This window comes from Ctenocephalides felis, unplaced genomic scaffold (genome assembly GCF_003426905.1).
Source record: "Ctenocephalides felis isolate EL2017-DRISC unplaced genomic scaffold, ASM342690v1 CF-g0.4_SCAFFOLD_01170, whole genome shotgun sequence".
NCBI lineage: Eukaryota > Metazoa > Arthropoda > Insecta > Siphonaptera > Pulicidae > Ctenocephalides > Ctenocephalides felis.
Genome location: NW_020537324.1, coordinates 81,333,984 through 81,350,818, shown reverse-complemented (window position 1 = coordinate 81,350,818; position 16,835 = coordinate 81,333,984). Strand labels below are relative to the sequence as shown.

Sequence of the window (16,835 nt, the reverse complement as noted above, 5' to 3'; positions counted from 1 at the left end):
GATTCGCTTTTATCGCTAAAGTTTTGTTGACTTTCGCTTTCGCTTCTTAGATTTAGCATTATCATTTGTTCGTTTGGACGTCGCGCTCTTCACATTTTTGGAAACAGTTTCTATATCTAGTGACGGACTGGATTGCACATTGCTCTTTGTTGACTTCACATTTTGCTTCTTTTCTGGAGACTTTTTGCCGCTGCGTCGGACGACTTTCTTTTCAACTTTCTTTATCACTTCGTCATTTGATGGCGTATCAAGGCACAAGAAGAATTAAGCGTGGAAATATCACTTTTGCAGCAAGTTTTACTTCAATGTCGACAGACGGCTTCGTTTCACTTACACCAATAGTCTTTTCTAACTGAGCATTTGAATCTTCAGAAAGATCTTTAGTGGCTATCAGTTCTTTAACCTTGGATAAAGGTTGATCATCGATAGGAAGATCGTCTTTGTCGTCGACAACTGGGGACTGGGATTCTGGTTTCTTTTTAGACTTTGCATGTGTTTTCTTGCGTACTAGTTTTGGTTTCAGTTTACTCCCGGGTGCAGTATGTTTTACAAATTTTTTCACGACTGTCGCTTTCTTAGGTTTCTTAACGTTCTTTTTATCGACTGGTAAACTAACAATTTCAGAAAAGTCAACAGGTGTATTTGAAAGTATACTAGGTGAAACCAACTCTTCATTCTTGGCGTTTTGTTGCTTCTTAACATTTGGCTTATTTTTTCTCGAACCATTCGAACTTTTGATTAGTGATTTACCTTTTGCTGTTGATTTTTTCTTTGTCTTATTAGCAACCGTTTTGGATAATTTGACTAAACTTATTTTACTACAATCCTCAGTAGATGTCTCCACCAGAGCCTCATCATGCTTCACATCCTGCTGATTGCCTAAACCAAAGTTCGCTAATCCCTTATCAGGTGGTATAGCTTCCATGCATTTGGCGTCCTCCAGCTGATCCTCGGTGGTCCCATGATCTGCAACACTACCACCCACTACCGGCGGTAAAGAGGCTTCCAGACCCTGCAAGGCATCTTTAACCAAACTCGGACTATTACCACTTTTACCACTTTTACCACTTTTACCACTTTTACCACTCTGATCATTTTTCCTGCTGTCGTCGTCCTCTATCACAGTGGCGTAGTCGATGACGGCTCCGAGCGATGCCGGATCGTCGTCGTTGGGCAGCCGTCCGGCATCGAGCAAGGGCAGACAGTCCGGATCGGGCTCCCTGATGACGCTGGCGTCCGCAGAGTCTGACCTTCCGTCGACGGACGCCGTTGTCGTTTGGCTGAAGCAAGCCGACCCGCTGCGGTGCACCATGCCGACTGCTTCTTCTTCACTGGAAGAGGAAAATGATATATTAAAATTACATAACAATAAGGCGGAGACATTCTGTAAATAGTCCAGTCATTTGGTCGTTTTGCCGGTACAGTACTCCGGGAATTCTGAAAATTGGTAATCTTATAGATTTCGAGGTGCTCTTTACGAAAATTAACTTTGCCACCTCAAATTTGAACGACAAGTTGCCGCCATATTGGAAAAATGGCGTCAAAAAACAGCTTTTTTAAAATATCTCCTTTCTGGCTCATTCTACGATAAAAGTATCTATGTAGAAATTAAACTAGATAAAATTTCCTACAATTCTTTAGAAAACCGTTTTTTGTAAAATTGATGGTTTGAGAGTACGGCCGCCTCAAAGTCTTTGCTGCTCTCGCCGTAGTATCAAATCTTTTCATATATGACAGCACTTTGAACTTGACCACATTCCTTCTAATAAATAAATATTTTCAATGTTAAATTAAGCGAATAAGATCTAAAAATAAAATAATTCAAATATTTTTCTGTTTTTTTGCTGATTTTTTAACACTTCAAGCTACTTACTTATAGCTACTTTGCCACTGAAGTGTTAAAAAATCAGCAAAAAAAACGAAAAATATTTGAATTATTTTATTTCTAGATCTTATTCGCTTAATTTAACATTGAAAATATTAATTAGTAGAGAGAATATGATTAAGTTCGAAGTGCTGTCATATATGGAGAGATTTGATACTACGACGAGAGCAGCAAAGACTTTGAGGCGGCCGTACTCTCAAACTATCAATTTTACAAAAAAAACGGTTTTCTAAAGAATTGTAGGAAATTTTATCTAGTTTAATTCGTACATAGATACTTTATCGTAGAATGAGCCAGGAAGGAGATATTTTAAAAAGCTGTTTTTTGACGTCATTTTTCCAATATGGCACCTCGAAATCTATAAGATTATTAATTTTCAGAATTCCCGGAGTACTGTACCGGCAACAGCCTATTTTGCACCAAATGACTGCACTATTATAACTTATTTATTTTGTAATTGTAAAAGATAAAGTGCATACATTTCGAGTCCCCATCTTCAGTTAATAGGACTTAGGATTATTAACACACAAGTTAATAGGATAAAATGAAATAAAATAAATCAAAATAGTAGCCATAGATGAAGTATAAGACATGTGAAGGAAGAAAATAAAACGCAGAGCACTTTTTACTATTTTTATTATATATCAATTCATAAATCACGATTAAGTTCCATTACGCCTACTAAATACTATAATTTAAGAAATAGTGCGTGCAATAAACTTATTCCCAATATATATGTATACATTCCCTATCCGTATCATATTCCTGCAACATAAGTCACTGGTGGTCAACTACTGCCATCGATGTGAGACGACTTAAAATTTTAATTCGTATACATTAGTAAATGCTAAAAAAACGAAAATTTAGTATACACTTATAAAATGTAATTTTGAATAAAAATTGTTGGAACATTTACTTTTTGGTAATATATTTAACAATATGTAAGTTTTGTTTGTTGTTGTTGTTTTTTGTTTTTTTAAAAAAAACTTGTTTTTTTAAATTCTTTGAATAACTTGGAAATTTTGACCCGGCAACTGTTATATATGCTTGGATATTAAAAATTTAAATAATTCGTAGTTGAATTACAAACTTTTGATTTTCAAATAAAAAATCCGAAATTACTATTACAAATACAGAATTGATCGATCGGTTGAATGGTTAGAGTGAAAGTAAACATTTTCTTTGTAATCCACTTCAACTGGAACGACCAGAGTGTTTTCATCTTTGAGTAAAAATCGCTGGATCAAAATTTGGCAAACCAATGTTGACACTGCTGTTTTATCAAGCCTTTGTCACTAATAAAAGAGCTCATACTTTTTGGGAGTTTGAGATGCTCCTTTTACATTTGCAGAAAGGAAAAGTATAATATTTTAAGCAAGAATTTTAATTATAAGCAAGAATTTTCAATTTTATCAATTTCCCGTACGTAGAGTATAAGTTATAGTAACCGCAAAAATATCGAATGTAAAAATTTTTGCATACTTTCAACGTTTCAAAGGTTTCAGAACATTTTGGCATACCTTAAAAAAAGGATGTATGTGTGTGTTGGATACAATTAGTAAAATACTACCACGATTCCGAGACCACAGATCAACCGATTAGCATGATTCAAAAAACATTCGATTCTCATTGATAGGCAGACATGCTTATTAGTTTTTTGCAAAGGCAGGTCTAGCCGTTTCGAAGATACAAGTCAAAAAGTGCCAAAAGTGGTATTTGTGTTTTTAAGAGAATGGAGCGTACAATTTAAATGATTCAAAAAACGTTTCATTTGTATTGACGAAATGAAGAAATGATTAAGTTTTTGTGAAGTTAGGTCTAGCGATTTCGGATATCAAGTAAAAAAGTAAAATAAATGCGATTTATCTGGCATAAATGATGATCAGAGATATCAACATGTTCCTAAAATTAACTATGATCATTAGAGATATCAACATGTTCTTAAAATTAGCTATGATTATTCCGAAAATTCCCAAACATCTATGTTTTCAAAGATTTAAACAAAATTTTAACTTTTTTCAAAAAAAATTAATATTCGGTACGGAAGTACCAGTAAGTTGCCTTAGAGGGCGTCCATTAATTACGTGAGCTTTTAAGAATTTTTAGAACCCCCCTCATCACCGAACACTACGTGTATTTTTACGTGATAAAACTGTATATATATATATATATATATATATATATATATTTGAAAATGTTTGAATTTTTTTTTAGAAAAACCAGTTAAAAAATAAACACACGTGATATCTTACTACATTCCTCCCTAACCTACGTAATATTTCGTGATTTTTTGTCAAAACCCCCCTCCCCCTAAAAACCTCACGTATAATGAACGCCCCCTATAAGGCACGATGTCACACATCACTAGTTTTTTTTATAAACCAAAAGGTAATTAGAAGAAAAATGGAAAGTTGGATAATGATGATGCTTGAAAGTTGATAAAAAGTCAGTGATTAGAATAGACAATACATTAGAGAATAAAGTTGTGTAGTTCTACGAATAAAAGTCTGATTTTCTAACAAAAATCCGCGATTACTTAGTTGCCAATGTAAAAGATTCGTATGTTTTCGTAAAAAATCGAAAATAAAAATTTTTATCTGTACGTTTTAAAGGTTTCTGAACATTTTGGCATACATTAAAAAATGGATTTGTGTATGTATGTATGTATGTATGTATGTATGTATGTGTGTGCGAATACAATTTTTTGTCGACGATTACGAGAACACAGATCAATCGATTAGAATGATTCAAAAAACATTCGATTTCTATTGATAAGGGGAGATGTAGTATGTAGTAGACGATAGAGGAAGCATATTTCGTAATTTTTCAAATTATTATAATCCCTGACCCTTCCCTTGCCCACATATGCTGTGCAGTCTGTCGGCATATCGATCCCTTTCGCTTCCGCGGAGCCACGAGCGAGCGATCCGAACCGCCTCATCCCTCTCGCACCGCCGCCTCGCGCTCTAGCCCGAAAAGCGGCAGAGGTAGAGAGGTATATAGAGAGTCGTCGAGCGCGGCACATCTGTAGGGGCGGCGGAAAAAGGGGTGCCGGCAATAGGGGAGAACGGGAATCACCAACGCTCGTGTGTACAAAGAGCCGAAAAAAGAAACGGGAGAGGAGGGCTGCCGAGTGCTATTGCGAGTGCGAGTGCGAACGCCTTCCGGACGGAACAACCGATTGTGTAAGTCTTCTCGACACTTGCGACCGACTTGTTGGTTGGTTGCCGCCGTTTGATGGTACAAATTGGAATGAAGAATTACAAATCAGTCGGGATTTTTTTTATTTAATTTATTCTGCACTATGTTTTACATAGGCATTAAGATTGAGCAGAGATTGCTAACAATAACTATCTTATAATATAAACAAGAAGATAATAGCAACACCCAGCGGCGTGTCTACTATATAGGTATATAGGTATAAATCAGTCGGCAATGATAATTTGATTTTATATTGGGAATGGAAATTAATATTTAGTTACAAAGCTATAGTTTAGGTAACTAAAAACAATAATAGAAATCACATTTAATTACCATATGTGGTTATTTGTTTGAACAAGCAACCAGAACAATATATGTTCATCTATGAGCTGTTCTGATCACCAGTTAACTGTGATAGATAAATTTACTCGTCAAAGACAAGTTGCAAAATTTTGTGCATTGATGAGTATATTCATCATGCATATACAACAGTGGCCAAAGGCCATCTAAATTGCAATTTTTTAAGGAAAAAATCAAAAATATTCTGACATGTACAGTTGTTTATAATATTTTGATGCTGTAGATGTATAAAAAAGCATTTGTATGTGGCATTACACCTTTTACGAAATTGGAAATGAAATACTAAGTCAATAAGGAATAAGAGTTAGCCATTTAAATAAGATGTAGTACAGCTTATTTCAGAAATAGTTTTTGCTTTTCATCAAAAACTATTCGTGCTTTCTCGAATTGAATTATTTCAAGGTAAACTGGTTTAAGGTACCAGTTTACCTTTGTTAAAGTACATATTACACACATGTAATATGTACTTTAACAAAGAAGTTAAATTTTTAGATATCAGATAAAGATATGGATTTATTATTGATGCCAAACAATTAAGATAATCATTTATTTTGTGTATTTTGCTGATATTGTAATCCCAGTGAATAAGTGGTTAAATCAATTTTCCAGAGCACGCATTATAAAGATTAAAATTTTTGGAAAATCAGATGTTCGAAATCAATCGTTGAAATTTTGTCACAAATCCTTGAATGTTGTTTATTGTCGGAGGAAGAGTTGATTCTGCAGCTCCTCTGCAACTTAATTCATTTTGGACAAACTTCGACTTCGAGGAATATAAAATGTTTTCAAATAGATCATTATAAATAATGTAATAATGTTATTGTAAAAAAATTAAGTGGGCTTTAAAATTTTATCTCAAATGAAAACTCCGAATTATTTTTCAATATTCAAAAATGTTTTTTTTTTGAAGATTAAAAAAAAATTGAAATAAAAAAAATCTTTCTTCAAAAGCAATCGTTCCATCAACACAAGCAGAAAGTTTTTGAATCATTTAAATCGGATGCTTAATTATCTCATAAACTACAATATTTCGCACATTTATCCTTATATCTCCGAAACGGCTGGACCTGCCAAAGTTTAATCACAACTTTTCGCCATCATGACAATTCGAATGTTTTTTGAATCATTAAAATCGGTTGATCCGTTCTCTTAAAAACCGACATTTTTAGCAGTTTTTGCTCCATATCTCCTAAACGGTCGGACCTACATCTCCGAAAACTAATCAGCGCGACTCTCCTCGTCAATAAGAATCGATTTTTTTTTTTTAACCATTCAAAATCGCATAATCCGTACGCCAGAAATCGTCGACGAAAAATTGTTTCCACTATTATACAGACAAACACATACATCCATTTTTTGTGAGGTACGCCAAAATGTTCAGAAACCTCTAAAACGTAAAGATATATAAAACATTTCATTTTCGATTTTTGGCCCATTATTATAACTTACCCTAGGGGAAGTTAATAAAGGCAACGGCAATAAAATTAATCACTTCTAGCAATAAGTGAGCTCATTGAAATATCTGCACAAAGTAATTAAGATACCCGTAAATAATTTTTGTTATTATTATTATTATTGAACTATGTATAAAATAAAATTTGTACTATACCGAGTATAAAAATTGTTCTTAGTTGTAACAAAAATTATAATAAAAAATATAACATAAGTTATTGGCATAACTTTAGCGCTTGATCACGTAGTGAATACAATAATTCTGTCGGAAATTAATGATACTTACTGGATATTGAAACGGATAATTGGTAATTTTAATTTTGGTATATATAAAGTAATTGTATAATATGTTTGTGTTATATAATAAGATTTTATATTATTTTTGCTTTTTTCCTAAAACGTTTACAATTCAAAACAAAAACGTTAAAACGATTCACGTTGATTAGATATTAATAATTCTATCGACATCATAAATAGTCAAAAATATCTCAGTTTATTTAAACCATTATGCATATGATACGATATAATATAAATTTCCGTTCATTTTCTAGTCGGCAGAACCTATTTTCCTGTGCGATCGCAGCCAATTCCACTTGAATTTCTATCCTCATATCGGGAACGAACGAACGAACGCGCGTGCACCTCCGAGGCGAACGGGCTAAACGTGAGCGGAATGTATCGCAAAATGCGGCGGCGGCGGTGGCGATATATCGCAATACACTTTTTGAAACACACAACTAACAGATAACAACTATCTTAATAAACAAATCATAGGAAAGGAACTAGTGGTGTATGACTTGGAATATAACAGACTAGAGTTGATTAACTCACTCAGGAGCTATCATTCCAATACAACTCCTCCCTCGGAGTGAATCCGAGCGGAGTTGTCTCAGGAATTTTTCATATCCGACTTTCCTAAACTGGTATTAAATCTGTTAACACGTATAGAAGACATTTGCTTAAGATTTTTTACTAATACAAAGATGTGCGTCGAAAAATAAGCAGAAGCTTTCTTTTCTCACAAGCAATTTTATGACTTTCTAGGTAATACCTAATTCTAGGTATTATGACTTTCTATGTAAATACCTAGTAGGTATCAAATAACCCAAAATAATGCCAAATTGTATTTTCCATGAAATAAAAACATATAACTGCAAAAATAAAAAACAATGAAATTGTGTTCAAGTGCAAACAGCTCAAATGCATAATTAACTTCCCGTAGGGCAAATTATAGTAATCGCAAAAAAAGAGAATGAAAATTTTTATATATCTTTACGTTTCAAAGGTTTCTGAATATTTTGGCATACCTTAGAAAAAATGGATGTATGTGTGTGTGTATGTGTGTATGTATGTGTGTGTGTGTGTGCGAATACAAAATTTCGTCGACGATTTTGGGAACACGGATGAAGCGATTTTAATAATTCAAAAAACATTTTACTTGTATTTGCAAGATGAAGAATTGATCACATTTTTATGAAGGCAGGTCTAGCGGTTTCGGAGATCTAATGAAAAAAGTAAAAAAATGCCATTTGCCAGTCAAAAATGATCATTAAACATATGCACATAAAATTATCAGATATTTTATAGAGATTTTAACAATAAGTATAAATTTTGTTTACATTCCTATGGGTTCCGTACCAATGTTTATCCGTTAGACGGCGACGCGGCGCTTCGATATTCGTCTCTATGCAAAAGCAGTACGATTGCTTGTCAAAATAAAGAAAACATTTTTTTTTCATAAAAAAAAATTTTTTTTTTGCAAAAAAAAAGAAATTTTTGTCAAATAGTTTCTCAAAAATCTAATTTTTTCAAAGTAAAATTTTTTCAAAAATGTTAATCGTTTTTAAAAAAATAATAATTTTTGATACGGAAAGTTCCAGCAATTTGCCTTAAGGCACGATGCCATGCGCCCCACTAGTTTATTTTTTAATTATAAAAAAATGACATTTTCGCAAAAATTTGAAAATCGTTGATAATTTTGAATTTTTCAACAAATTTGATTTTTTTTAAATTTCGAAAAAAATCGTGTCTGGGATTTTTTTGAAAATTTAAAACTTCTGGATTTTTTAAAATTTTAGAAACAATCATTTTTTTGCGAACACAAGCAAAATGTTTTATGAATCAATCTAATCGGACGATCCGTTCTTGCTTTTGCCAAAAACTAATACATACACACATGCGTTTTTTTCTAAGGCATGCCAAAATGTTCAGAAACCGTTGAAACGTGAAGATATGAAAAAATATCATTCTTGATTTTTGGACTATTACTATAACTTACCCTACGGAAAGTTAATAAACAAATCATTGAAAAGGAACTAGAAGTGCATGATATCGAGCAGCATTGGATCTCCGACAGACCGTAAAGATATATAAAGATTTTTCTGCGATTACTATAAATTACTCTACGAGAAGTTAAAAATATGTTAGTACTACAACAAGCAATACAAAAATAAACAGATTTCCACGTCGAATGTTTGTAACTTGATACCCCCATGAATGTAAAATAAAACGTTTCATTATTTCACTTTTATCTCACATTCATGTGGCTACCACGAAACAAATCATACAAATAACTTCGATATATCATTGGTTTATGGCATCGTGCCTTAATGCAAAAGGAATTGAATGCTTTTATATGAATAATTCAAATCGGTTGATCCGTGCTCCCGAAATCATCAATAAAGTTTATATCCGCACACAACACTTACGAGAAAAGTGCTAATTCATCTGCAATTTGTCGAAAGGAAAGAGCGAATGGAACTTTATTTGGGAATTATCAGAGCAAGAATTGTAACATTCTAGATCCTCCCCCTACGAAGTAGTACCCAACGGCGGTTATCTTGGGAATCATAAGCAAAAGCAATTTTATAAGACATACCAAAACGTTCAGAGACCCCTGAACTTGAAGATATGCAAAAATTTTCATTTTCGATTTAGTTAGTACTACATACAAGAAATGTAAATAAACAAACCTCCACGTCGAATGTAAGTAACTTGATGCCCCCATAAATGTAATATAAAACGTTTCATTATATCACTTTTACATCACATTTATGTGGCTACCACGAAACAAACCGTACAAATAACTAGTGGTGTAGTGGCATCGTGCCTTAAAGTAATTTGCTGGAACTTCCCGTAAAGTAATTCAATATTCGAAGAATAAAAATAATCAATAATCAATAAAAAATTAATCAATGTCGAACGTATTCTACAAGCAACTTATGTATACAAGAAATGTAAACATATGTGTATAAACAATCCTAATCGAGCAGAGATAGAATGAAAGAATTCGAGAATCTTATTAAATTTTAAAGTTAAAAATAATATTTACAATTTTTTTTAAAAAATTGTGACTATTTTTTGCACCACAGAAACGACTAGACCTGCCCTTTCGCAAAAACTTTTGAATAATTCAAATCGGTTGATTCATATTCTCCAACACGTCGGTGAAAAACTTTATCCGCACATATATTACATACTACAACACACATAAAAATCATAGCATTCTAGATCCTCCCACCATAAAGTGAAGCAAGAGAACCAAAGACAAGAGATATGCGGAGGTTATTAGTCGAAATTATACGCAAGCAGTATTGAGTCCGACATACCCAGACAAAAGACCTAGTCCGGAATGCCCTAACGCATTTCCTTTGCAAAAAAAAACATACACACATCCTTTTTTTTCTAAGGTATGCCAAAATGTTCAGAAACATTTCATTTTCGATGTTTTTTGATTACTATAACTGGGAAGTTAAAAATTATATAGTTAAAAAAAATAGCATTACAAACAATGTAAATAAACAGATCTCTATGTCGAATGTTTGTAACTTGATGTCCCCATATCTGTAAAATAAAACGTTTCATTATATAACTTTTACATCACAGATATGTGGCTACCACGAAACAAACGGTACAAGTAACTAGTGGTGTAGTGGCATCGTGCCTTAACGTAATTTGCTGGAACTTCCCGTAACGTAAAATTAATCAATGTCGAACGTGTTCTACAAACAACTTATGTGTATGTTTACAAGAAATATAAACAAATATTTATTTATTTATTTATATATGAACAAACCTAATCGAGCCGAGATAGAATGAATGAATACGAGAATCTAAGTAAATTTTAAAATTAGTGATATTCTTTTAAAAAAAATTAAAAATATTTATTCCTTGCATGACCATTTTTGCTACACAGAAACGACTAGACCTAGTAAAAACTAAAATGTACGTCTTGCATTCAGTATGAATAAAATGCTTTTTGAATCATTCAAATCGGTTGATACATACGTCAAAAATATCGAAGACTGTTTGGACCATGTAAGTTTATAAATTTAAAAAATTAAAGAAATTGGTTAAAATACGGGAACAAAATTTGTACTCATTATTACAATTTCTATAAAATATCTGATAAATGTCTTCCGAAAATTTTAGACAATTTTTTATTTCGTCAATACAAGTACAATGTTTTTATGAATAATTGAAATCGAACCGAATTATGAATAATTAAATACACCATTTGATTTAATGTACCAAATACACCATGATGTTCAAAGATGCTGACACATTAAAAAGGTCATGAGCATGAGGTATTATAATGAAAAAGAGAGCAGCTGGCATACAATAGCTCGCGGAGCGATGAAAAAAACGGTTTCAGAGGATCATACATATAGAGATATTTATATCTATAAATTCGTCAAAAAATAGATATTGAGATGATTTTTTTTAAATAATTCTAAGGTTTTTAGCTTTCATAATATCAAAAAATCTCAAAATCGAAAAAAAAATAAACAAAATCCCCTTAATTCGTGTTCTTCAAAATGTCGATGAAAAATTGTATCCGCGCATACATACATACTACACACACAAAAATCATAGCATTCTAGATCAAGAGAACCAGAGATATGCGGAAGTTATTAGTCAATATTATACCCAGGCAGTATTGAGTCCGACATACCGAGACAAAAGACCTAGTCTTGGATAACCAAACGCATTTCCTTTGAAAAAAAAAACATATACACATCCTTTTTTTCTAAGGTATGCCAAAATGTTCAGAAATATTTCATTTTCGATTTTTTTCGATCACTATAACTTACCCCGCTGGAAGTTAAAAATTACATAGTTATAGTTAAAAAATAGCACTACAAGCAATGTGAATAAACAGATATCCACGTCGAATGTAAGTAACTTGATGCCCCTATGAATGTCTTATAAAACATTTCATTATATCACTTTTACAACACATTCATGTGGCTACCACGAAACTAACCGTACAAATAACTAGTGGTGTATGGCATCGGTAATTTTATGGAACTTCCCGTAACTTAATTGAACAAAATTAATCAATGTCGAACGTATTCCTCAAGCAACTTATGTATACAAGAAATGTAAACATATGTGTATGAACAAACCTAATCGAGCAGAGATAGAATGAAAGAGTTCGAGAATTTTATTAAATTTTAAAGTTAAAAATAATCTTTGCAAAGAATCTAAAAAAAATCAAGCATGAGTATTTTTTGCACCACAGAAACGACTAGACCTGCCCTTCCGCAAAAACTTTTAAATAATTCAAATCGGTTGATCAGTTTTCTTCAAAACGTCGGTGAAAAACTGTAGCCGCACATACATTACATACTACACACATAAAAATCATAGCATTCTATATCCTCCTACCATAAAGTGAAGCAAGAGAACCAAAGACAAGAGATATACGGAGGTTATTAGTCGATATTATACCCAGGGCAGTATTGAGTCCGACATACCCAGACAAAAGACCTAGTCTGGAATTCCCAAACGCATTTCATTTGCAAAAAAAAAAAACATACACACATCCTTTTTTTCAAAGGTATGCCAAAATGTTCAGAAACATTTCATTTTCGATTTTTTGCGATTACTATAACTTACCCTAAGGGATATTCCACGTCGAATGTTAGTAACTTGATGCCCCCATAAATGTAATATAAAACGTTTCATTATATCACTTTTACATCACATTTATGTGGCTACCACGAAACAAACCGTATAAATAACTAGTGGTGTAGTGGCATCGTGCCTTAAGGTAATTTGCTGAAACTTCCCGTAAAGTAATTCAACATTCGAAGAAAGAAAATAATCAATAATCAATAAAAATTAATCAATGTCGAAAGTAATCGTCTCATCATCGATAGGAATAGAATGTTTTTTGAATGATTCAAATTGGTTGATCAGTGTTCTCAAAAACGTCGGCGAAAAATTGTATCCGCACACACATACATACACACAAAAATCATAGCATTCCTCCCACCATAAAGTGGAGCAAGAGAACCAGATATATGCGGAAGTTATTAGTCGATATTATACCCAGGCAGTATATTGAGTCCGACATACCCAGACAAAAGACCTAGTTTCCTTTACAAAAAAAAAACACACACACATCCGTTCTTTCTAAGGTATGCCAAAATGTTCAGAAACATTTCATTTTCGATTTTTTCGATTATAGTTTAAAAAAATAGTACTACAAGCAATGTAAATAAACAGACCTCCACGTCGAATGTTTGTAACTTGATGCCCCCATGAATGTATTATAAAACGTTTCGTTATATCACTTTTACAACACATTTATGAGGCTACCACGAAACAAACGATATAAATATCTGTAACCATTGTAATCCAAAAATCGAAGTTCTGTTTAACACTTTGGCATATAAAATGTAAATTTCTGAGGACATAAATTAGGATATGTGGTTTATGAATTTTTCCAAAAACTGCATTCAGTTTAATGCACGATTCAGATTTTAAACAAATTAAATTCATAGTTTTTCAAACTTATTCTCAATTTTTCCTCCTATTTATACCCAGGAGCCAATTATAATAAATGGATAAAATAAAAAAAATATGGCGATGCATGTTACGGGTCTATCTTCGTATGAGTGGGTTGTAATTGTAACAAACATCACATAAAATTTTTTATCAGTGCATCTCTCTCATGTGTCATTGATAACACATACGTGAAGTTAGGTTTTATGTGTTTAACACCAGGTAGAACTGTAAAATTGAAATCGGTGCACCCATTTTTGAGAAAACGTCGACGAAAGATAAAAAATCGGTTCATATACACATTAACTTATCCGAAATTTCGTCTCAGAAGATTGGAGATCTCCTTCATAAATCATCATATCTTTATGAGAACTAAAATATGAAATTTCATCCTTCATTCATTATCTTAATACAATGTCTCTTTATCTTTATCAAAATTCTACTAATCATTAAAACTATTAATTACTCGCCTGGTGTAAATGAACCAAACAATATAAAATAGTGATAACACATACACAATATTTCAGATAACCTCGAATAACACGAAAAAGCGATATTTAATACGAAAACGATTCATAAAATACAGAAATAAAGTATGGACGTATTTTTGTTTGTAAATAGTGGTAAATGAGTCTCGAATGGGGTTGCAAATTTAATCTAAATTTATAAATAAAATTCAAATATATTTTTTTAATAAGTTATATAAAAAACTAGTGGTGTATGGCATTGTGCCTTAAAGCAAATTGCTGGAAGTTCCCGTATCGAAAACTAAACTAGTGGGGCGCATGGCATCGTGCCTTAAGGCAAATTGCTGGAACTTCCCGTACCAAAAATTATTTTTTTTTTGAAAAGATTAACATTTTTTAAAAAAATTTACTCTAAAAAAATAGATTTTTGAGGAACTATATAAATTTTTGACAAAAGTTTTTGTTGAAAAATTTATTTTGAAATATTTTGGAAATTTTGAACTTTTTTTCAAAGCAATCGTACTGCTTTAATGCATAGAGACTAAATATCGAAGCGCGTAAGCGCCGCGTCGCTGTCTAACGCATAAGCATTGGTACGGAACCCATAGGAATGTTAACAAAATGTATACTCATTGTTAAAATCTCTATAAAATATCTGATAATTTGATGTGCATATGTCTAATGTCTAATGATTATTGTTGACCGCCAAATGTTATTTTTTTTTACTTTTTTTACTAGATCTCCGAAACCGCTAGACCTAATTTCATAAAAATTTCATCAAATCTTCATCTTGATAATGCAAGTAAAATGTTTTTGAATTATTCAAATTGCTTCATCCCGATTCCCGAAATCGTCGACGAAAATTTGTATCTGAACACACACAAATGCACGCACACACACACATACACACACATACATCAATTTTCTCTAAGGTATGCCAATATATTCAGAAACCTTTGAAACGTAAAGATATATAAAAATTTTCATTTTCGATTTTTGTGCGATTACTATAACTTACCCTACGGAAAGTTAATTATAAATAAATCAATTTATCACCTCCAGAACATTAACAATCGTCATTTCATTTCGAATCAAATTTCAAAAAAAAAAAATAGTTGCCAAATTTCCACAAAATTGAAAAAGTGCTCCCGCATAGTCACAGTCTAAACGCATTTGCAAATAATTCTGTGCGATATTTTCACTTATACTGTGCTCAGCTTGGCGGCATTTTCACATTTTTCAATAATTTTCACAAAATTGGAAAAGTGCTCCAGTACACAAACAGTCTAAACGCACTTGGGTAAACATTTGTACCAGAGTGGCGCTTAGACTGTGCTTAGCTTGGGTGATTTTTTGAATTTTTAGTCCAAAATTACAAAAAAATTTTTTTGAAAAAAAATTAGAAACAAAAATTTTTTTTTTCCAAAATCAATTGTTTTGTTGAAAAAAGCAGAAAGTTCTTTGAATCATTTAAATCGGACGCTTAGTTCTCTCAAAAACAGCCATTTTTTTTAAATTTAGCTCTGTAACTCCGAAACCTCTGGGCCTACCTTTGCCAAAAACTAATCAGCACATCTCCCTATCAATAGGAATCGAGTGTTTTTTAAACCATTCAAATCGGTTGATCCGTTCTCTCAAAAATTCGCTTTCTATTTTTTGCACTCTTTGCTCCATATCTCCGTAACGGCTGGACCTGCCTTTGCCAAAAACTAATCAGCACATCTCCCTATCAATAGGAATCGAATGTTTTTTAAACCATTCAAATCGGTTGATCCGTGCGCCCGAAAACGTGGACGAAAAAAAGCGGACATACAAAACACACACACACACACACACACACACACACACACACACACACACACACATCCATTTTTTCTGAAGTATGCCAAAATGTTCAGAAACCTTCAAAACGTCGAGAAATGTAAAAATTTTTGATTTCGATTTTTGGACGATTACTATAACTTACCCTACGGGAAGTTAATTATTAAAAAAAACTGTGCGAAACTTTAAAAAAATTAGATTTTTGAGAAATTTTTAAACTTTTGAAAAATAATGACTTTTTTGAAATATTTGATTTTTTTGTATTTTGATTTTTTTTGAAAATTTTGAACATTTTTTAAAAAATCGCGTTTCATAGCTGATCCGGAGACGAAATAGCAAAGCGCGTAAGCGCCGCGTTGCCGTTTAACGTGTACACAAAATTTATACTTATTGTTAAAATCTCTATGAAATATCTGATAATTTTATGTGCATATGTCTAATGATCATTTTAGACCGCCAAATGGCTTTTGTTTTTACTTTTTTTTACTAGATCTCTGAAAACGCTAGACCTGCCTTCTCAAAAATTTAATCAGTTCTTCATCTTGTCAATAGAAATAAAATGTTTTTTTGAATCACACAAATCGGTTGATCCGTTACCTCAAAAACTGAAATACCAATTTTGGCATTTTTTGCCCCGTATCTCCGAAACGGCTAGACCTGCCTTCGCCAAAAACTAATCATTACGACTCCTATCAATAGGAATCGAATGTTTTTTGAATTACTCAAATCGGTTGATCCGTGTTCCCGAAATCGTAGACGAAAATTTGTATCCGCACACACACACATACATACACACACCTTCATTTTTTCTAAGGTATGCCAAAATGTTCAAAAACCTTTGAAACGTAAAGATATGC

General features: G+C 32.5%; 1 protein-coding gene across 1 annotated transcript in view; it reads right to left on the bottom strand.

Annotated features, from left to right (window-relative positions):
- Nucleotides 1-247: 247 nt before the first annotated feature.
- The window catches only part of LOC113367764, a 31,846-nt gene continuing 15,258 nt past the window's right edge, over nucleotides 248-16,835 (bottom strand). Inside the window, exon 2 of the mRNA XM_026609344.1 lies at nucleotides 248-1,331. Coding sequence (XP_026465129.1) covers nucleotides 248-1,312 — 1,065 coding nt within the window. The 5' untranslated portion in view covers nucleotides 1,313-1,331. The remainder of the gene's footprint in view (nucleotides 1,332-16,835) is intronic.